This window comes from Ananas comosus, linkage group 8 (genome assembly GCF_001540865.1).
Source record: "Ananas comosus cultivar F153 linkage group 8, ASM154086v1, whole genome shotgun sequence".
Lineage (NCBI taxonomy): Eukaryota > Viridiplantae > Streptophyta > Magnoliopsida > Poales > Bromeliaceae > Ananas > Ananas comosus.
In genome coordinates, this window is record NC_033628.1 from 13767680 (window position 1) to 13790124 (window position 22445).

General features: G+C 40.4%; 3 protein-coding genes across 4 annotated transcripts; 2 read left to right on the forward strand and 1 right to left on the reverse strand.

The window, feature by feature from the left end:
- Positions 458–7819, forward strand: LOC109714144 (LRR receptor-like serine/threonine-protein kinase FEI 1). Of its 2 annotated transcripts, none has more exons than XM_020238594.1 (14): positions 458–679; positions 1391–1653; positions 1737–1872; positions 2808–2879; positions 2984–3055; positions 3369–3440; positions 3532–3639; positions 3738–3809; positions 4492–4589; positions 5094–5264; positions 5348–5680; positions 6199–6444; positions 6863–6996; positions 7274–7819. In XM_020238594.1, exons 2-14 carry the CDS (start codon positions 1545–1547, stop codon positions 7484–7486), a joined length of 1836 nt encoding a protein of 611 aa, XP_020094183.1. In that variant the 5' UTR covers positions 458–679; positions 1391–1544; the 3' UTR covers positions 7487–7819. The 2 variants fall into 2 exon arrangements, with proteins under 2 accessions (XP_020094183.1, XP_020094184.1); XM_020238595.1 differs by having other exon boundaries at positions 3568–3639.
- LOC109714151 (aspartic proteinase CDR1-like) lies at positions 16683–18668 on the reverse strand. The gene has a single exon (XM_020238612.1). The coding sequence runs from the start codon at positions 18381–18383 to the stop codon at positions 16989–16991; it is 1395 nt and encodes a 464-aa protein (XP_020094201.1). The 5' UTR covers positions 18384–18668; the 3' UTR covers positions 16683–16988.
- LOC109714153 lies at positions 20033–20565 on the forward strand. Its single transcript, XM_020238614.1, has one exon. It carries the CDS (start codon positions 20109–20111, stop codon positions 20412–20414), a length of 306 nt encoding a protein of 101 aa, XP_020094203.1. The 5' UTR covers positions 20033–20108; the 3' UTR covers positions 20415–20565.

Genomic DNA, 22445 nt, shown 5'->3' on the forward strand with positions numbered 1-22445 from the left:
TACAAAACCCTTGTCCAAGTAGGGAAAAACAGAAGGGTATCGTCCCATGTAGATAGATATGGGAATTAGTGCTCTTGATAAGCCAACTGACTCAAAATTTGAGAGCGAGAACGGTTACCTAAAAAAAATATACATCCCAACTGCTTAATTTTGGAAAATTTTAAAGTAAAATAACTTTTATAAGGTGATCGATCAAATTACATTATCCGTCAAGTGACATATTTAAATTTTAAAATAAAAAAAAAAATTGGTGAATTTTTTTGATCCGATCACAGGGACCTGCCCCATTAAATTTTGGTTCGGATGACACGCTTGATCTATCTGTGGATCTGGCCCGTGCGATGGTCCATGGATCTACAGACTGCGAGCGTCGGCCGCACGTGAGAAGCGTCGCGTCCTCGACACTCCCCACATCACTCGCCCCATTGGTCCTGGTGACGACCCCCCATCTATTCCCCAGCGCGTCCACGGTCCACCCCTCTCCCCGTTCCCCTCTCACACTCACCTCTCTCTCTCTCTCTCGCTCTCACTCTCTCTCTCCTCTGCCACCGCTCCCCCAGCTCACCCCAAAATCTAGGGTTTGTTCCGCCTCTCTGTATCTCTGCATCGCTCTCCTCCTCCCGATTATTAGGGTTTTGATTCGGCATTTGCTCGAATTGCTCTGGAAATCGATCGAAAGGTACAATGCAGTGTTCCTCCTCCAACGGTTCTTTCTTTTCTTGTTTTTGTTTTGCTTCTCCCCCTCCGAGCAAGTGAGTAATCAGCGATAAAGGCCGAAGTCCTTCCTTTTTTCGGGTTGTTAGTTGGAAATTTCATCTCTGTAACTGTGATCTATTCCTCGCGTTGTTGTACGGGTAAGATCTGTGCTACGTAGTGGGTGCAAATCGCTCGGTGGTTTTCATTGTTGCCTCGTCTCTTAATGTCGATTGTAGTGAATTCTTCTTCGTTTGTTCTAGTTATGAAGGCGTTGTGTTGAACTAGAGTGGTAATTTATCCGTTGATGTTATTTTTAGTGGTTATCGGCCAGCGATATGACTGCATGATGGAGAATGGAGTATTTGGGGAAGCATGCCTGTAAGCGTTTCTCAGCTAAGTCTGTTTGGAGATTCGCGAAGAAAAGAAGAGATATCCGCGAATCGTGTGTTGGATGTTCGTTTTCTGTTTGTGTTGACGCATTAAAGTCTTGTTTATTATGTTATGTGGATGGATTAGGAGTATGATTAGATTGTACCGGAACCCTTAATTTTGTTGCAGGGGCATTGCTGCCTATGTAAAGGTTATGTATGTAATACAAAATTTTATGATTCTTCTTGTGCGGTCCTAATTTTCTGTGTGTTGAGGATTAAAATATTGCCAGTTCTTTCACTCACTGAATTTACATTGTTTCCAGGTGTCTGTGCTGACTCTGCTTGTGGAGGTTATGTACGTAATGGTGCTTGTGGCTATGCGCTATTCAAATGGTGTGTAGATCTATCACAGAGAACTATGTGCATCATGCAGCACATCAAGGTTTCAGGGGATGGGTCAGTGTAATCTTATGATGCATGGCAAGCTTATCGATGGGCTCATTTTCAATAAAATGGCAGAGACTTCTGCTTCTGCTGACTGTGCTAATGCTTGTCAAACTTGAGACAACTGCTTTAAATTCAGAAGGTATGCAATTGTTCTATATTTCATTATTCTCTATCTTCGTCTGTGCAATTTAATGTCATGATTCTGAGAATGATCTCTTGCAGGTAATGCACTTCTTAGTTTTAAAACATCTATTGTCGGTTCGGACGGTGTCTTTTTAAATTGGCAACAAGAAGATTCTGATCCTTGTGGCTGGAAAGGTGTGAAATGTGACAGCCACGCAAAGAGTGTAATTTATCTGTAAGTAAACCAGAAGAATCTTTAAGCAAAGTGCAATGAACTTGTCTGTGGAGTGGTGTTATCTTTTTTGAGTTTGTTGTACTTCAATGTCCCTGCTACTGTTTTAGTAGTGGAGTCATTTTCTTTGGGGTAAATTTTGTTTGATCTCCTTGAACTATGAGTTAAATTTCTTATAGGCCCCTAAACTTCAATTCATTTTGTGACGCAAACTGCGCTAGGTTATTTAACAAAGTACTAATCCTTTCAGCTTCCATAAGAATCGATATAATTTTGATTCATCATCACAATTATTTGAAACTCGATTATCTTCCCAATGTTATAATGTGGGGTTGGATTTTTATTTGAAATTGTCAAGTCAGGCTTCTTATAAATCTTGGACTTGTACCTTTTTATCTAGTAAGCCAAATTAAATCTTAGTTAAGATGTTACAGACTCTACCTTTAAGTTCATGGGATTTCTTTTCAACCTTGTGCTACTCGATTGAAACACAAAATGAAGTTTGAGGCATATTTGAGATGAATTGATTCTGGCCGAAAAGTGAACTTTGGTCCATAGTTAAAGGACTTTCTCTTTTTTACATGCAGCTGTCTCTTTTATACCACCTTTCAAAATTCAAAGCATGGTATAATTTAGCAATTAGTTGTCTTACTCTTATCATTTGAGTTAAATTATCAGGGGCACTTTCTTTTTAATTTTTCCTCCAAGATTTCCCTTATCTAAAATAGTCTGACAATTGGTTCAACTGGAACCACATTTGGAGTCTTGAGGTGTACGGTATACAAACAATTAGGACGTATTGTTCTTTGTTAGTTGGTCAACGTTTGGACTGTGTAATTACACTCATCAACTAAAATCTGCTCTTTCTGTTCACAATTGATGGCGATCAATGCTAATAATTGTTTTTTTTAAGATTATTATGACACTATATATTTCAGGAGTCTAGCAAATCACAAGTTGGTTGGGTCGATACCACCGGATATTGGACAGCTAAATCACTTACAATTATTGTAAGAATTTTTCCAAAAAGTTTGTATTTGCTTGTTTTTCTGGCTAGTTATGTCATTTCACAATTCTATATTATCTTATTTCTAGATGTTATATGCTTTTCTAGAGCACTTCAGGCAAACAGTTTATATGGAACCATCCCTCGGGAGCTTGGGAATTGCACCGAGTTGCAATATCTGTAAGTTTTCTCTTCGTGTGTTGAAAGCTGGTGGAACCTATTCTTTTTTTCCATCAGCTTCATCCCCCTGAAATTGCAAGTAACACTAGCTCTTTATCTAATACTGTTATCATTACCTATACAGCCTTAAAAGTGATTACTCTAGTTTCTAAAGTCATGTGTTTCTATGATTTTAGGCTTTGTTGTCATCACTGCTGTTTCCTTTTCTAGTTCTTTAAGCAGTTATTTTTAGCCTCTCCTGTATATAATTTGCCATTGTATTAAGTTAACATCATCTTGCAGACATAGCTAATATTATCGAATTTGCTTGTAGATATTTACAGGGGAATTACTTGAGTGGATTTATACCCCCGGAATTTGGTAACCTTGTGGGACTCGAGACATTGTGAGTTTACATTTTAAATTTTTTCTATTTGGATTCTTGCACTATTTATTATGGATTGGTTGACATGCTATAGCTTTTAATGCATAATTAGCTTGCTTTCTATTTGTCATTTCTTCTATTTTGTTAGGGATTTGTCGAGCAATACATTGAGTGGATTTATTCCTCCATCTCTTGACAAGCTGACCAAATTAATGTCATTGTGAGTATCTTGTGTTGCTCCTGTGTACCTCTGATACTATTGCATCTTGCCTTTTACCACTAAATGCTAATATTTCTTGTCTGCGACATTTTGTGCAGTAATGTATCAATGAACTTTTTAACAGGAGCAATACCATCTGATGGTGCACTCTCTAATTTTAATGGGACTTCGTAAGTGATGTTTGTCTCTCTTCAGTATGATGTATAAGATTACCTATATGACTAGCTACGTACGACAAATTAACATTACATGCTCACTTTCTAAAGCCTTTTGTGTTAATTTGGTTGCTGTCTTATTTTCATGCGCATGCTGCATCCTACTGTTAGAGCTAATGGTTTGGGCCATAAGGTCATTTTATCTTTTCTCCTCTTTGATTCTAATTCAAGATTCTTGTGCTTTATCTTGGTTCTTAAGAACATGGAAAGGTACAAATGTATTCAAGAAGAAGAGGTTTGCCTTTCAGTGTTGCAAACTTGCAATACATGCCCATAATATAAATTGTAGAGAAGTAGCATGGTCTAAAGTTGAACCAAGTTTTAATTGCAAATTTGCTGGAAAAATGGCTAGAAGGTTTACAATACAAAGTTGAGCAGCAAAATTTAGGGAATTTTCTGTTATTTCATTTATGTGGAACATGCCTTCATTGCTGACAATTTGATCGCCTCCTATCTTTTCCTCACTACCAGTAGTAAAAGAATGAAGTTTCCATATTGATTATTGCACAATTATGTTGACCTCCTTTCTATAATCAAAGCTCTTCAGGGAACAATATGCCATTAAGGCAATGTTGCTTTCTCATTCTAATGGATATTTGAGTCTAGAATTATGAAAGTTCAATGTTCATGCCTGCAGCTTCATTGGGAATCGTGGCTTATGTGGGAAGCAAATCGAAGTTGAGTGCAAGGATGATAATCAGTCACCATCAAGAGATCCTCAGCAACCTTCCTCTGGTAGTTGGAACTTAGATTGTATTATATGTTTTTCTTACTTCGCTTTCGCTGATAAAATGTATGATAATTTTGTCCATTGAGGTTGACCTGACTTTTGAAGTTTGTTCCGATATAAACTATTATAAACTTTTAAATGAACTGGTTTTCCATGTGGTGGATGAATTATCTTTTGCTATCATAATTGAATAGCTTTCTGGGTATGAGATATGCATGTTATTTGCTTATTCTCTCTAAACTTCTGCTGAATTTTTCTCGGAAGACAAACTCTAGAGATTCTGTTTATAACGATGCACTGCATGCCAATGTGCGAAGGAGCAAAAGACCACCTAGATATTTCATCAATAAGTTTGAGCAGATATCCTAACTTCTAGGCGCACTTACATATTATTGAATGAATATGCTTAAGCACCTCTCACATGCTTGAACTCATTTGTTTAAGTGCCTTCATCAGTTATTTTTTTGTTTTGCCATCAAGCTAAACGTAACTGGTGAATGTCAATGCAGGAAACTTAGTTTATAGAAAGCCTGGAAAAAATTCTACTAGGCTTGTTATCAGTGCTGTGGCAACAGTAGGAGCTCTGTTGTTGGTGGCATTGATGTGCTTCTGGGGCTGCTTTCTTTACAAAAAGTTTGGCAAAAGTGATGTTCGTTGTCTCGGCATGGATGTTAGTGGAGGTACCTTGCTCGAAATACCTGAAGTCATGTGCCTTTTTCCCCTCTTGACTTCGTAGTATATTGTAACACTAATTATATTTCAGGTGCATCGATAGTAATGTTTCACGGGGACTTGCCCTACTCATCAAAAGATATACTCAAGAAGTTAGAAACGTTAGATGATGAAAATATTATCGGTTCAGGGGGTTTTGGAACTGTTTACAAGCTTGCAATGGATGATGGCAATGTGTTTGCATTGAAAAGAATAATGAAGACAAATGAAGGCCTGGACCGGTTCTTTGATAGGGAACTTGAAATTTTGGGAAGCATTAAACATCGGTATTTGGTCAATCTCCGTGGGTATTGCAATTCCCCTTCGTCTAAGTTATTGATCTATGATTATTTACCTGGCGGAAGCTTAGATGAAGTGTTACATGGTGAGATTCATTTTTCTTCAATTACTTAATTGCTGTTTCTTGCTTTGAGTCCTGAACTTTTCTATCTTAAATCATACTTTAGCCGGTTTCTGATAGACTATTAAATAGAATTGAGCTAGAATACTTTTGGAAGTCGCCTATTTTCAACTTTTTGGCCCTTGGATCAAGAGTAAACAATGGTGGGCCCCCCTATTGTGCATGTCTCCAAGGGCCAAAAAGTTGGAAGTTCAAAAGTATCCTATTAAATATAATTTATTATCTTTGTTTAGAATAAACTTAACAATATGTATAAGTAAATATGGCATATAAATATGACGTAATCATATTCTACGGTGTATAAGAATACTTCATCCCATCAGAGGGGGTATTAATTGAAAAGAAAAATTACTGGAGGGGAAGGCTGCCGTAGGCACACAGTTAATATTGTAATATCTTTGTCTTTTGATAACATGCCACATCAGTAGTTTGGCAGTTCTATGCTTGGAAGTAATATGCCAACTGCATTGTAACTTGAGCAGAAAGATCTGAGCTCCTAGACTGGGAAGCACGCCTCAATATAATCCTGGGAGCTGCAAAAGGCCTTGCGTATTTGCATCATGATTGTTCGCCTCGAATAATACATCGAGACATTAAATCAAGTAACATATTGCTTGATGGGAATTTTGAGGCTCGTGTTTCTGACTTTGGGCTCGCAAAATTGTTGGAAGATGAAGAATCTCATATTACTACAATAGTTGCTGGAACATTCGGTTATCTTGCTCCAGGTATGGCATAATTGAATATTTTTAGATATCATAAGATTTCAGTGTCAAAATTATGTCATCCATTGTAACTATAAATTTTCAAAGTCTGGACATTTTATATGTTCTCCATTCATTTGAATATTTTGCTTAATTCCTGTGATCTGACAAAGTAGAAACTAATGTTTTCAAAAATAGTGGTGGATTAGTTGTTTAAGTTGTAGGTTGCCTGGAGATCGGATGAACTTCATTGCAACCTCTTAGGCGCGCATATTTTAACTTAAATTGTTTTTGCTATGATTAAGAATTTGGTATACACCTTCCTTTTTTTTTCCTTCGGGTATGAAGAGGGTTTATTAGATTTAGTTGCCTCATGACTTATAAAGCTGCGGTTTCAGGTTTCTTTCGTATGTAGCTATTTCTGACAAGAGTTAACCTGCAGAGTACATGCAAAGCGGCAGAGCAACTGAGAAAACTGATGTCTACAGTTTTGGAGTTCTGGTGCTTGAGGTGTTGAGTGGAAAGCGGCCTACAGATGCTTCGTTCATTGAGAAAGGGCTGAATATCGTTGGATGGGTAAGGCTCTTTTTTTTTAATGCTGGTTCTTTCTTTTGGTGCTGTTGGAGCCGACTATACTATTTCATTATTGGACCACAAGGTTCTTCGTAGATTTAAGTATTATTATATCTCTGCTCGCTGGTCTCTATGTCCTCAAGTTTTAGTTTAGATAGCGTGAGGGGATTGTCTGAATAAGACCGCGGATGGCGACTAATTTCTGTTTGGCAATAAAATATGCAGAAGCTAATTCAACTGTAATAGATTTGACCTTATCAGCATGCCTTTCCTTGAGCAGTTGAATTTCTTGGTTGCGGAGAACCGCCGAAGAGAGATAATTGACCCTAACTGCGAAGGTGTTCAGATTGATAGCCTCGATGCTTTGCTCTCGGTTGCAATTCAGTGCGTGAGCTCCGCCCCTGAAGACCGCCCCACAATGCACCGCGTGGTCCAAATGCTGGAGTCCAACGTTATCACGCCATGCCCGAGCGACTTCTACGACTCGGACTGAGCAATTGCATTGGGCGATTCATATGGGGATGAAATGGAGAGAGTTATATCCTCTGGCGGGTGGGTGGTTATCGGAGCCTCTGATGAATAATGCATGCGCTTTTCATTCGTTTATTCTTTACCTGCGGCTTCTGTAAATGCTTCTCCCCATGTTCAGCTTCCTTCATTCAAAACTTTTTCTTTCGAGGGTACATCGTCATATCGACATCATCTTGTTTTATTATGTAGAACTTGAGCTAGTCTTGGTGGTGGTGTTGTTTAATTAATGAACTATTTCTGTATGACTTGTACGTACGTTGTTAGCGGGAGTAAGTAAACTACTGGTATAATCGAAGAGATGGCGCCTGTTCGTTTTATGTATGCCCAAGTAAACTACTGGTAGATTCCCACCTACGTTGAATGAAAGAAATAAACTTTTCACTGTTGGCTGAAAAAGGCGGAGGATTAACAGTAGTATTGTTCTTTGATTAAGCAACCTGCATCATGAATTCATGATGGTAGTATTTAATACAATTTTTTTTCAGTTGAAAATTCTATTTCTTTAATAAAAACTTTTTTAACTAAAAATTGGAAAACTCATAGGTACCGTTTGGTTCGGGTATAAGATAGAACTGCTAGTTCCAGGGATAGGTATAAATGTTGGAACTAGCTAGAACTAGTGTATTTTTGTGTTTGGTTGAGTATTAGATTTGTACCAGGTATAAGAAAAATAGTGTTTGGATGTATAAGATAGAATAAGAGGAATAAAGTATGAAAGGAATTAAAAATAGGTAACAAAAATTAATTAAATAAATAATGAATTACAATNATAATCGAAGAACTGGCATTACGTACATACTATAACAGGAGCAACACTTTCACCTGTTTGTCTTAATACAGTTTGGTGTACTTATCATGCCGTTACTTAACGATAAACGAACTTGGTGTCTACGGAGGAGCGTTCTTAGGTAGAGTTAGACGAGTATTCTTTCCACACCACAAACTTTGGTGTGTAAAGGTTTTACATGTGCACCTTCCATCATCGTCTAACGTATTGGTTAGAACGTTCGCTTGAGGTTTAACCTGGCTATCATACCTACGTTGGTACGAATCAGATGACTGTCTTCTTGTGCGAAATCCTTTGATGTGGTTACCTAGTAAGTGTTTGCAACGCACCTAATCTTATTATTGACTAAAGTTGTTATCCTGGTTATACTGGAACTGTTCCCTGGTTTATTTCTTAGCCGATTTTCACGATTTCTCTTACAAGTACAACATGTTGACAGAACGTTTATTCTCACCTACCCCTACCCTATGACAGGTCTTGTAAGGGTGCCGACCACTAGCTTCACTGACCCTACGTCATTAACGTCATGTTAAATTGCTGAACGTAAAGTAGAAGAATAATGTAACCTTATTATGATTAAATAATTATAAACGGAATTTAACACAAGTCCTCTTAGGCCGCATACGTTTCACATCCCTATTTGGTAAAGGTCGGATACTACGGTAACTCAAAGAATGACGTTTCTGATGCCGATGTCCTTCTATATCAAAGAGCTGTTCTTACCGGAGTCGCGGATGCTATCTATCGAGAAGGAGTAGTAGAGGACCACTCCTACTTCCCTATTAACCTCTCTCTTACAGACGTAAGTTAGCAGTTGGTTGCGGAAAGCTTCGTCCCAGTAGGCCGAGACGAGAATTACGGTTAGGGTCTTCGCCATGATTGAGTGCGAGAGGATCGGGTTGACCATTAGGATGATGACATGCTCCTTTACGATCACCGAGACCGTTGAGGAGACCGGTCTTTTCCCGAGCAAGAGGTGTCGGATCGTTAGGAGGTGTCTTTGTTCGTAGCAGTAGAGCTCCTGCTGCGTTTTTTTAACTTTGTTGGTCACTAGGTCATCGTCTCGACCATCGCGTCCCATTTGTTTCTTGTCTAAATCATGCTCTCCAAACGGTATACGTCTAGAGGTTTCTTAGTTGGTAGGGATCGTAGCTTTGTACGTACCGTTCTTAGATATTAGATGGACCGAACTGTCTACTCGCGTAATACTGTCGCCGACTACACAATTTTCTCCTATTCTTAGCAGTTTACAAATACTGCTACGACCTACTCGTACGTACATACACCTAACTGGCCGTTCAACGTAGCGTTTTATTGTATATGTTCGTTATAAAAGGTCTGAACATCCTCTGCTGAAATGACAACCACCATGCTAACTCTACTGAAATACAAACCAATACAATCCTAATGAGAAACGAGAAGGAGAATACAAAAAATCTTGAGATACATGAGCACATGCCAAATCTGCGTCAACAAACATACAAAGTACTACGACGATAAAGAGAAACGTACATACAAAATAATATGAACTGAGATACATGAGCATCATCCGAAATCTACGTCACCATTGTATAAAGCTATACGGACGTAATGAGCAACGTAAATAGAATACAACAACAACTGAAATACATGAGCATGCTAAATCAGCACTAAAATGATAATACATTACGAATAGAAAGTGTACTACAGTATTGACTCCATGATTTATAATACAAAAACGTCGGCATGAGTGTTACAGTAATATAAGTTGATACAAAAGAAGTGGACACTATTCGTTATACTACTGTTATAATCTGCTTCTCCTACGAATAACCCTCGTTCATAAACATCACGAGTAATTAGTTCCTATGAACTGTATATCATTATGTAGAGTTTTCGCTGTTACAGCATGGTCCGGTAAGTGACCGGTAGTTAAGTAAACACTATAAAACTTACCAGTAGGACTAGCTCCCATATTAGTAAAAGCTTACTGCTGGTGATATAAGTAACGCGAAGCACTACTCGAACAACCTTCTCCCGACTATTGATCGTGTTCTTTATACTGTCGACTGCTTGTCAATCGTTAAAAAGAAAAGACGCATCCGGTACCTCAACGTTTATCCCATGACCGTCTTTGAAAAGTTGTAAGACCACTTTGATAATCAGCTGTAAAATTATTACAAGAAGCGCCTTAACAATACGACTTTCTACTAATACATTGGGACGGTGGCTCAATATGATGTCATGTAGGTTCTTAATCCCTATTAGGCTTAAAGGTAGGAAAGTTCCAACTCATATTGATTATATAAAAGGGCGGAACATACAATGAAATATAAAACGTAATTAACATATTATACTCGAAACCACTAAACATCTTACGTTATCCACGTAACCTGCCATGCGTATAAGGACACCAACAGGCTTTCTCGTTCGTTGGTGCTAAATCCACAGCGTTTCCTAAATGTAGTGTCTTATACTACCGACGACATAGGAAACTAGTATATAAAGATAAACATACATGTCCTACCCTTCCAAGTCGTCGACTATACTCTCATAATTCTACCCGTACGCTTTCACCTCCCAAATGATAAGGGCTTCCATATTAAGCCAATAAATGAACAAGTTTATAATATTATGTACAATGAAAACTTACTATAATATAAATTTAAACGCTTGAACGTAAAAAGCTGATATAAGCGTCCGTTTATAATGAACCATCTAAGACCTATACGATTATGACTTTTTAAAGAACGTGGTATAGCGCCTCTCTCTATAGTATAATCAGTTAAACTCCCATTATGGGCACCGGCGTGTGTAGCGTTAGGCGCTCTGAACATATTAGTAGCCGTACGAGTTGATGCTTTACATCATCTCTTCTGAAAGCCGTATAACTTCTTCGCAAAGTTCTAAGATTTATAACGTTGAGGTAAGGGAATATTTCAAGTTACAGAATAACGATACCGTACAACACAGTATGTGTTGAAATAAGCAGCTGTAGTGCCTCGACTATCTATAAAATGACTTCTCGAACTGGGTGGCAGAGGACTTCTACTGCTTCTTCTGGAACCCCTAAAGCCGAAACGGCGGTGTAGCCTCAGTGTAGCTCCGCTGCTATAAGCGTGATCATAATGTCTGGTCAATACCTTATCATCTTCAATTAATAGACCCTCACAGCAAACGTAACCTAACATAATTTACTCAAACGAAAGTACACACGATTAATATACACAAATATATTTTATACATCTGTATAAAACGAAAATAACGTATGAATAATTACAGACGATGCGAAAACATTACATACGATTGCCTACCAAACAGAAAACATAACAAAATAGCAGTTACAAAGCATTTCAAACATCGTATCAGATATAACACAATTTATAAATTATTCTACCAATCTTTATAAGAATATACTAATAATTATACAACATACGTTATACCTAACTTTACATACATTTTCCACCTTTCTGTCACAAAAATAACGTATGAATAATTACAGACGATGCGAAAACATTACATACGATTGCCTACCAAACAGAAAACATAACAAAATAGCAGTTACAAAGCATTAAGATACTGAAAAATCTGAATAAATTGCACTAGCTAAGCATATTATGTTCCACTTTATCCAAACAGATTGACGACTATTCAATAAACTGAAGTTTTTGAAAGTTATTGTAATGAAATACAAGTGAAGGCAGTTGACAACTATAAACTGATTATAATGAAAGGATGCAGTTGAAAGATTGTATAATGAGATAGAATCGGCATCTTTTGGTGTGATATTGGGTCATGTGGCTCAAAATGGTTTTCAAGGAGCATGGGGGTGCATTGATTTGTAGAATCATGCCATCCATCTAATGCAACTTAAAACTGTCATCATCGCCAATACAATCTTTCGCATCCTTCATGTAAATTTAAACAACTGTAATCATATTCCAACTACATCATGCATTCCGGCAAACAAAGCAACATAATCATTTTACATACATGCTGCCACAGGTTTATCTTCTCTACCGACGGCATAAACTCATCATATATGATAATCAGATATGGATAGAATTTTAGTATGCATAGCAGTAACTTATATATCCTCTAATCATACAAAAGCTTAGAGCAAACTTGGATGTTAGGGCAATGAAATTTTGGTAAGACCAAACCTTATCGCAGCACGGGTTTAGAATGAACAGGGGATGCACAAAGAGGGGAGTTCAACACCAAGCAGCGTCGCCGTGCAAACTAAATACATGCAAAGTGGAAAAAAAAAGGTTCGGGCATAAATAGATCTACAAGATCTGCATGCAGGGCTCGGCGGTATCGAGCTAGGGACTGAATAACCGAGTGGTACGACACTCCCAGATGTAGCAATAAGCAGTGAGAGGAGGGGGATAGCTACAGATGACCGGAGAGAAGCTAGACCACAGACCGGAATATGCGCTACTGACGGGCGTCGAGCGAAAGCCACAAAAGCATACAGAGAGGGAAAAGAGCACAGATAAAAGATTTTTTGTGTAATATAATACTAGATCTAGTAGATCTCTTGTGTAGGGTCGCATCCATAGGCGCAAAATCATACCGATCGCCGGCGTCGGCCAACCCGAGGAGTAAGACGAAGGCGCGCGCGGATGAGGTGAGGCAACGAGGTGCGGAGGAGGAAGCGGATCTTCTCGATCTGCGAAGCACAGTAAATCGCGGAGGGAAGAGGGCTAGGAAAGGGGATCAACGACTTCGGAGAGTCACACGGTGCAGAGGAGTCAGATGAGGTAGCCGGCCGAGCTCCGGTGGCACCATATATGTCGCCGATCAAAGCCGATCAAAGCCGCACAGTGAACCGGAGGAAAGAGGTAGCGGAAAAAGGATCAACGGCTTCAGAGAGACAGATGGCGCTGAGGACGAAGATGAGGTAGCAGTCCGAGCTCCGGTGGCACCAGATCTGTCGAAGAAGGGACGAGGATCGCCGATCGAAGCCGCACAGTAAACTGGAGGAAAGAGGAAGCGGAAAAGGGTTCAAGGGCTTCGGAGAGACAGATGGCGCCGAGGAGGAAGGTGAGGTAGCCGTCCGAGGTCCGGCGCCACCAGATCTGTCGAAGAACGGACGGAGATCGCCGAGAACGAAGCCGCACAGTAAACCGGAGGAAAGAGGAAAGAGGGAGAGGAAAGGGGATCGAAAAAATCGGAGAGAGAGAAAAGAGGGGAACAGCGGCGTAGTTCTAATTCCACCCTCGGGTGGGAACAGCTGTTCCCACCCGTTAGCGGGTTATCCAAGGATAACCCGCTAAGGTGGGAACAGCTGTTCCCACCTTAGCGGGTTATCTGTTCCCACCTTAGCCTATTTGTGTTTGGGGAACTAGGGGGAATTAACCCCTTATTCACCCCCTAGTTCCCCAACCAAACGGTACCATAATGAGCTGTAATTGAGGGGTCTCCGCACATTTTTACCTTGTCCTATTATAACAATTTATCATCCCGATTGGCTTGGGCCGTACAAGTAATATACACGTACGTAGGTAGGTATATCGTTATCTACCCGGCGCCGAGTGTGACGAGACGAGCGGAAACATCTGGCGGGTTAAGAGAAGAGAGAGGCAGAGGGAGGGAGAGGGAGATCATAGAGGAGGGAGGGATGACGCGGGGGAAGCAGAAGATCGATGCGCAGCGGAGGAATGCGGAGAGGAATCAGAAGGCCAAGGGATCCCAGCTCGAGGCCCGCCAGGTCGGCCTCAAATCCAGCTGCCCCATCTGCAAGGTGCCCTTTCTCTTCTCTGGTCTCTACTCTCTACCCGCCCTGCCCCCTTCCCGCCCCACTTCTTTTACTTTCTCAGCCCTAATTCCATTTCTAATCCATCTCTCTCCACCAAATAAATAGTCGCACCGAATATTGGTCCTTTTTTTTTTGTTTTTTTGGCCCCCTATTCTAAGCAGCCGATCATATTTTAGTTTTTTGCTGAAATCCGTGCCGATCGGATCCTAATTGGATATAGTGCGAAACGAATTTATTTTTGTGCGTGTGTTTCCCTGAAGTTTCTTCGCTTCACTAAATCATACCTTATAATTTTTGTTCTCTTGTAAAGAACAATCTGTAATTTTTCGAGTTAGCCTTCGAACCGTAATTGATGGCATTTATCATCGTGATGAAAAATTGATGTGCCATCATCCGCTCAACATAGCACCGTGTAAGATCGCTAATTATTAGGCCCTTCAATTCTGTAAGGGCGAGGTTTCCATCCCCACAAACTTACTCAATTTCGCACGCATATCGCATAAATTATGTCTCAAAACCAAACTAATGAGCAAAAAGTGTTAGGGCGACTTTTGATCTTCCCTACAAAGCTATACTTTTGAGTAATGGAAAATGAAAATTCTTTAATACCTCTGAATGTTTTAATGTCTCTCTTTCAAAAAATGTTTGAACTGTAGAGACTTTGTTTCATTATGTTGCTCTGTTTTACACTGTTTGTTGGTTGGTTGGTTGGTTGGTACAAACGGGAAAGTTGTATTCATGGTTGCGGAGAATGATTATGATTTACATCAAGGATTCATAAGGCTTTTAACCATCGGGTTCTGCACTCTGTCATCACCGGTTTTTGGCTCCCCTTGCTTTTCACTTACTTCTTTGCTCATGTCGAACTTTTATGGATTGTGTTATCCTCCTCTATTCCACTGACCAAAGAAGGGTATTGTCACCTATGGAGTTCTAAGGTTGTTAGCACCTAGGCTTGGTTGAATACGTTAGATCATGTACTTCACCGATGGTTGCGTGGTGAGAGTGAACTCTTTTTCCTGGTTGTCGGCACAATTAGATTGCGCATGTACGGGAGTCTTTCATACTTCCATAGGAAGAAATGTTTTAATCAATACATTGCATTGGCTTGGATCGTACAAAACAAGAACAAAATAAGTACTGCCTTTTACTCTAGAAGAAAAGAAATTAAGAAATTGGAAGCTCGCAAAATTTTCTGACGAAAGATGGTGGTGTTTGAGATTTTTTGGGGAAAGATATTAGCTTGTTTTAATTTCACGAAGTTGTTCCTTTCTACGGTTATTATTTCCGTCGGATTAGTTATTACAAATATTTTGCTCAAAATATAGCTTTTACTAGTTATTTTGGCTCTGAGCCCTTACGAGCAAAATTATCTTTCAAATGCACGAATTCTTTTCAAATTTCAATTCCAATTTGGGAGTGGAAGTACGAAGTTTTTATTCGCTAAGGTGGCTCGATGAGATACTACTTCGTGGTATATACCTTGACATGCTTTCACCACATTGTCATCACACAAGATTACATACGCAAGGAATTCATCCAAGTTATTTCTGTTTTAGACCGACTATGTCATAACAGTATAGGCAATCAAACCTGGGCCTCAGAATTTGTATGAATAGTTTGTTGAATTCACCGCTTCAAACTTCTTGTTTCACCTAGGATTTGCTCTTGTATGGTATCAGTATATTCTTTTCACTTGAATAGTTACCTGAATCATTTTTAAGTTGGACAAAGAAAAATCTAGGAAAATTGTTAATCCCATAATTTTGTGGAGAATTCTATAGTGGACGTAAGCATGGGTTGTAATCTGTGATCAAACCAGAGGGCGGAAGTTTTTCGAGCATTTGTCTCAAGCTTTTTTAGGATTTTGTTTAACTGCATTTTAAGACTCTGTTGACGGCAAAAGTGCTTCGAACGCTTGAACTTAAAATGCTTGCGATTTGTCCATTGCATTTGCCCATAAATGGTGCGAGACATGACTTGCTTGGGCTCTCTCACTCTCTCCCTCTCTCTTAATTTTCCGAAGTTGTTCATGCTGACTAAACATAAACATTTTACAGGTACAACTAGCAAATGAGAAACAGCTTGTGGATCATTATGCATCGAAGCATCCAAAGGAAAAACCTCCAAGTGAAGCGGGGTGCGATTAAACGGCCATGCTGTGTTTCGGATGTGTTTTCCCGTGTCTACTTAGTATCATTATCCTTTTCCTTTTGATTGAGAGCAGGAATGCCATATTGCTTTAATTTCCCCAAAGAAAGGCAGTCTCTGTGTGCTTCTCCCTGTGTCAGTGGCGGTAAAGAAATAGTGAAAGACCAGACAATGGCAATGTAAAAGTGTTTCTACAAGCTGTGTGAAGTGGTGCTGCTTAATATGTTCATATTCCTAGCTTCTGGATTTTGAGGTGCATTATATCTCACCTTGAGTTTTGTGCATGTAGCATTTTAAACATGTTGGAGTGGATAAAAAACTTTGATATAGCTTTAAGGTATCTACTCTCCTTTTTTCCTTTTCTTTTTCTCTTGCAACTATGTAGGACTAATTTGAATAACAATGGTAGGCGTCTGTTTTCTATATGAATCTTGTATTTAACAGCAAAAAAAAAAAAAAAAAAAAAAAAAAAAAAAAGCTGAGCGCACTCTGCGATGCCCAAATCAGGAAGTAAACGAAGTACTAAAAAACAACGGTTATGCATATTATTCCAGTAAAAAGGACATGATCAGGGCACTAAATAACACGGGCGTGGGAAAAGGTGACATAGAAATTAAGACGTCATATTAACCAGGTAAACAACATAAAACAAGAAGAACAAATTATATGCACCATATGTTTTTATATCTATCTCAAAACAACCAGACTATGAAATAAAAGGCTAAGACTCTAATGAGAAATTAATCGGATCGGTTGTCAGCCGTCGGTCACCACCCTTCCAACTTAGATTGAGGTTGTGGCACAGTCGGTCTTAGCAAACGACAGCTTCCTCTCCTGCAGATCATACCCGATGTGGAAATTCTGCTGCGCTATGTTTCCCAGAATCGACAGGCCGCTCCCCGTCGCCATCGCCAGGCACGCCGCGCCATCCTCCTGACGCACGAACGCGTTCGACGCGCTCAGCACCACCGCCGCAGCCCCGAACCGCAACGCAATCTCCGGGAACTCGAAATCGGACGCCGCGTTTGAGATGTCGAAGCACAGCTCGAACAGCCCCTCCGGATCCTTGACAATCGGCAGCTGGATCGACCGTTTAAGTTTCGCCTCCAACGGTCGCAGCACGCCCGGTACGAGGTAGGTCAACGTCGTCCCGGAGTCGACTATTATGTTGCCGTCGCCGCTGCCGCCGCCTTGCACGTCGACATCCTCGCCGCCGACGCTTATTCCGTCGAGAGATACGGTGTAGAAGGTCTGAACCTCGCCGTCCACGAGCGGCATAGATACGGCGTCTCTACCGTCGACTACGGCACCGGCGCCGAAGCTCAGTCGACTCGTCAAGTTGGCGGACGAGTTCGCAGCGGCGGCGTACGAGGGGATCAAGCAGTAGGAGAACTTGTGCTGTATGGCGGGGCCCAGCTGGGAGACGAGCGATAGCGGGCCGCCCCCGAGGCCGACGAGCCCGGCCGAGTGGCGGTCGAACGTGCCTTGAGATTCGTGCGAGCATCCGAAGGAGACGTTCGGAAAGTTTACGCGCCGCCCGCCGACCGTCTGGAAGGTGAGCGTCTCGCTCGCGAGGTTTCCGACCGTGTGGGATCCGTCTCCGTACGTGTACACGTACTTGCATGCGCTCGACTGCTGGTCGACGCCGCCGCATTCCGTGGCGGGGAGCTGGGAGCACGGGGACGAGCCGCACGTGAGGTCGGAGTAGGTGGAGGAGCTGCGGGGGTCGAAGAGAGGAGCGTCCTGCTGGTAGCACTGCTGGCAAGGATCGCAGTTGGTCCAGATGAGGTCGCTGCCCGTGTCGGCAATGGCCAGGATTTTGTTCGGCGGGGAGCCGACGTGGATGGTCATGAGGTACTCGAAGTTGTTGGCCACCACCTCCGACTCGATGGACCCGTTGTTGCTGCCGTCGTTGTCGGAGGACGGCGCCGTAGCCGCACGTGCCGGCGACAAGGTGCGGCTGAGGAGCTCGGCGCGCGCGTGGGAGCGGCGCGCGGCGGCACGCAATCGCTGGGGGGCGGAGAGGGAGGCGTCGTAGAGCGGAGAGCGCAAGGAGTCGCGGTGTATGAGGTCGACGGCGAAGCCGTTGGTGGGCATTGGTTTGAGGGATATCACGATGAGACAGAGAGAAAGGAGGAGGAGAAGGTCCAGTGCGGCAAATGAAGCGGAGGCCGCCATGAAGTCACGTACCACGTACGTAGAAACAGTAAAAATATTTATTATTTATTATTAGTGTTAATGTTGGTTGAGAGAGGTGTGGCGCGATGGGGACTATTTATATATGTACGTAGTTTTGGGAAGGGATACGAAGAGGTTTATGCATGCGTGTATATATGGTGTGAATGCACGATGGAATTAGAAGGTGAGAGGATACTATACTATATTTATTCAGGATCAGTTAATTAAGGAGGGATGAATGTATGTACCAGTATCACTGATTAGAATGTGAAGTCGAAGAATGATTTGGCTTTGTACGTAGGAATCCATAACGAATCGAACGCATTGGTTTCTAAAATTCATGGCAACAGATACATGGAATATGTAGGAACATCATTAATTTCATCCTTCAATCATAATTTCGCCCTATCTAAGAATACATAATGTTCCTAGCTCGCATGAATCCTGAATTGCTGGGGCTGTGGCGTTTCATAAATATCGCTTCGTTTCTATTGAGAAATTTAAGACGTATTCAATAATGGTTAATTAATTTGCAAGCATTTGTCCATTAAGAGTATAATTTGGATTGGATCCAACAATTATACGTATTATATTATTCGGGAGCGATTTATCTTCCCACTACTCGTCACTGTGCAGAGAAGGGTAGGTACGTGATATATTCCGGAGGATTAGGCCTTTTCGAAGGTTCGTTCACTGGATGGATACACGAGCTATTTTAAACAATTTAAGCCCAATTGGGCTAGCTAGGTAAAATTGGTCAAATGGGTCGACCAACACCAGAGCCACCCAGGGATTGGGCCTGATTATCCATCCGGACTTGATCTCAAGACCCAACTTGAGTCTGAACCTAATATTATACTATCGCACTAAAATTGAAGCAACGCATATATGAAAAACATTGGCGCACATTAATTCCACGCCTACGTAGCGCCCAACGACCACCGATTATGAAATACATAATGGTTAATCGAATCTTCTTAAAGTAATTACTGTAATGAAAAATTAACATCATTTTTTTCTCAAAAAAGAAAAATTAACAACATCATTGTGATAGTATCCTTCGTATCCTCTTATATCAGTTTCGGGACTGTTTTCGTATCATGCACATACATAATATACTATATGTGACGACAAATATGCTTAATTATACTTCTTACCTATAGCTATTTAAATGATTTCTTTCCATACGAGTGAATGGATTTGAGAAGCGATACAATATTTACTTCCTTCTTTAATTTGGTGCTATATATTAGAGTCACGGCGTGCGTTCCTTTTCCCGAAGGACCATATCTTCAAAAGCTGATTTTTAAAAAAATTATTTTCAAGCAGCTTTGGAGTATTAAAACAAGAAATAGGTCCTAAAAATGGTAGTAAATTAAGCTAACAATCCACATAACAAAAAATATCGCGAAGTATCATTTTAAGTGTTAACATGGCACGCATTTAGAATTACTTGAGTACTTTGATGTATCTTCTTTTTCTTTATTTGACATGTCATTATGTAATTACAATAGTAAAGCGGCTTAAAAGAAATATACTTTTCTCCATTATGATAAGATTCTTAAATAAAACTTTTACTTTCCTTGCTTTTCCAAATTCAACCTTAGCGGAAAGCGACCGCTCGCCTAATCAATACCATTGCAAAGAACTTGGCATTCTCAAATCTCTCTGTCTCTCCCCCTCTCTCTCTTGTCCTCATCCTTCTTTGAAATTTGACAATTGACAATGATCTGCTGCTTCGGTTGTTCTTCTGAGTCGAGAACTAAAAAGAAAGATAAGAGTGATGTGATCGGCGATTTGAGGCTGGACACAGAAGCAGATGATCAGGAGAAGAGCAACGAAGAGATTCTTACGGATTATCGTACATTTTCTTTGAAAGAACAGCAGAGAATGCTGAAGAAGGCGCAGAAAGAGGAGGCGAAGGCGAGTCGGGAGGCGGAGAAGGTGATGGAGTGGGTAAAGCAGGCATCGGCGAGGATCGATGCTTCGGTGATCGATGAGTTGCTCTCTGAAGAAAGAAAAATGGATTGACAGTGTTTTCTCCCCTTTTTTTGTTTTATTTTGACACAGCACGCGCGTACACGTAATGTAAAAACATGCATGTTTAATTACTAATATGTCTCTGTTCTCTCTGCGGAAGAGGTTTGAGGATTAATATTTATACAAGCATATACTTCCTTATTATCCCTCTGTTTTCGTCTTTCGAAGAAGCATCGCGAGGCCTATGCGTTTTCAATTGTGGCTATGCGTCTTCGATTGTAGAATAGTTTTCTATCTGAAAAAAAATGGGCGTTAACTGTAGAAAATAGATTACAACCAAAAACACGCAGATATAATGAAAAGGGAGACTCTGTATCTTCTACCAAATTAAGATGTTCTCCCGACAAGCACAAGGCCGTTTTTTAATTTAGGGGCGAATCAAATTGTTTCTACTTCAGCGACAATCACAAATCGTTCTTGTTTATTTTTTTACCACTTATTTCATGCAAAAAGCCATGATTAACTCCGTGTGGTCTAAGCCTAAGCAGGAACTTACCATTGAATGAATCAGGGCTTAGCAATTAGTTACTTGCAGGGCAAAGCTTTGATGAGAGCGAGAAATTGATCTATTAGAAAATTAGGAGACTATGACAGCAAAAATACGACCTTACAGCGGTCAAACAGTTTGAGGTCAAGGCTGATTATCGCCATGACAAGTTCACATTGGCATGAAAGCCCTATTCTTGCCTAAGTGAATATTTCGGCCATAGAAATGTCTCAGAAACATAACCGATAACATAGAAATTAAATTCAAAATATCTTAAGAATAAAAACGCTTATGACTGATATCCTAAAAAATAATTCAGAAATAGTTATAATATTGGGTGCCAGAAAACCGGACTAACTTAGTGAACAATCAAGATTAGATTATTTAAACCCAAAGCCAATTTAAGCGGCAGTAGCACCCCTAAACACAGACAATTAATCACACGAACTTAAGCTAGCTCCGAGTTTCAGTTTCGGCAAATTGGACCCACTGTGTCGCCCAAAGAATCGAGAATAAGAAACAAAGGAATTGAAGAACGGGAAAGTCCTGCACCACTCCAAAAGAATATGTCATTTCCAGCAAAACAACAAAGGCTTCGTTCAAATGTGACGCCGTGGCTTTGGACGACGCATGGCCCTTACAATTAGCTTTCCAATTAATATACTCCCCTGGTCTATTTGATATCATAGTTATTTGTCAAGGGATAATAATGCAATGGAATCGTGAACTCTATAGCAAAAGTCTCTAATAGGGTGGGTGCTATTAGTTAATTAGTTAGTTAGTTCTAATTAAGCCCACGATGGAGTTTAGAGGATTAGGGCGAGTGCCACGTCACGCCCATCCCCAACCACTCCAGGGGGTCAAAATGGTTAGCTAAGGATAGCAACAGTGGATGGACACTAGCTAGCTAGTATTGCTTGTCCACTTCATGCAATGCTTCGATCGGCTAACCACTGTAGTGTGTGACACCTAGTATATATAATTTCCTATATATATATATATATATATATATATATATATATATATATATATATATATATATATTCTCCTAGCTAGTTAGCAATCCCCCTTAAAATAACATACTGACTGAGCTATGCAGGCAAACTGCTTAATTCTATTTTTTAAAACTGCTTTTCTATTTAAAAAAAAAAAAAACCTAAAGCTGATGTGTTCAACATAAATGCTTCAATAATGGCGAAAAATCAAAATAGAGTTCCGAACAGAAACTACGATTTGAAATCTCTCCTTCTAATTTTAGTGTTGGGAGCGTTTCTAAAATTGTAAAAGATAACCAAGCTAACCCAAAGAAACAAAACCAGCAAATTGTGCGGCACGTTTATATTATTAGGGCCCGGCCTACATTAACTTTACGCACATGAGTTTGTATGGGCTAAGCCTTTAATTAACCAATGCAATTAGGACCCGTTCAAACCTAGCTATATGATGTTATTTTCACCTACAACGATATCTCCACCGTGGCAGTTCGTGATACGTACATCTTATCTCACAAAGAACGCGAGAGCCATATAAGACGA

Bases quoted from the DNA above. Each gene is read 5' to 3' on its own strand.
- LOC109714144 (XM_020238594.1), top strand. From the start codon at position 1,545: ATGGCAAGCTTATCGATGGGCTCATTTTCAATAAAATGGCAGAGACTT. The intron at 4,590-5,093 runs GTAGTTGGAACT...ATGTCAATGCAG, and splicing joins TCCTCAGCAACCTTCCTCTG to GAAACTTAGTTTATAGAAAG. The intron at 5,681-6,198 runs GTGAGATTCATT...TAACTTGAGCAG, and splicing joins CTTAGATGAAGTGTTACATG to AAAGATCTGAGCTCCTAGAC.
- LOC109714151 (XM_020238612.1), bottom strand. From the start codon at position 18,383: ATGGCGGCCTCCGCTTCATTTGCCGCACTGGACCTTCTCCTCCTCCTT.
- LOC109714153 (XM_020238614.1), top strand. From the start codon at position 20,109: ATGATCTGCTGCTTCGGTTGTTCTTCTGAGTCGAGAACTAAAAAGAAA.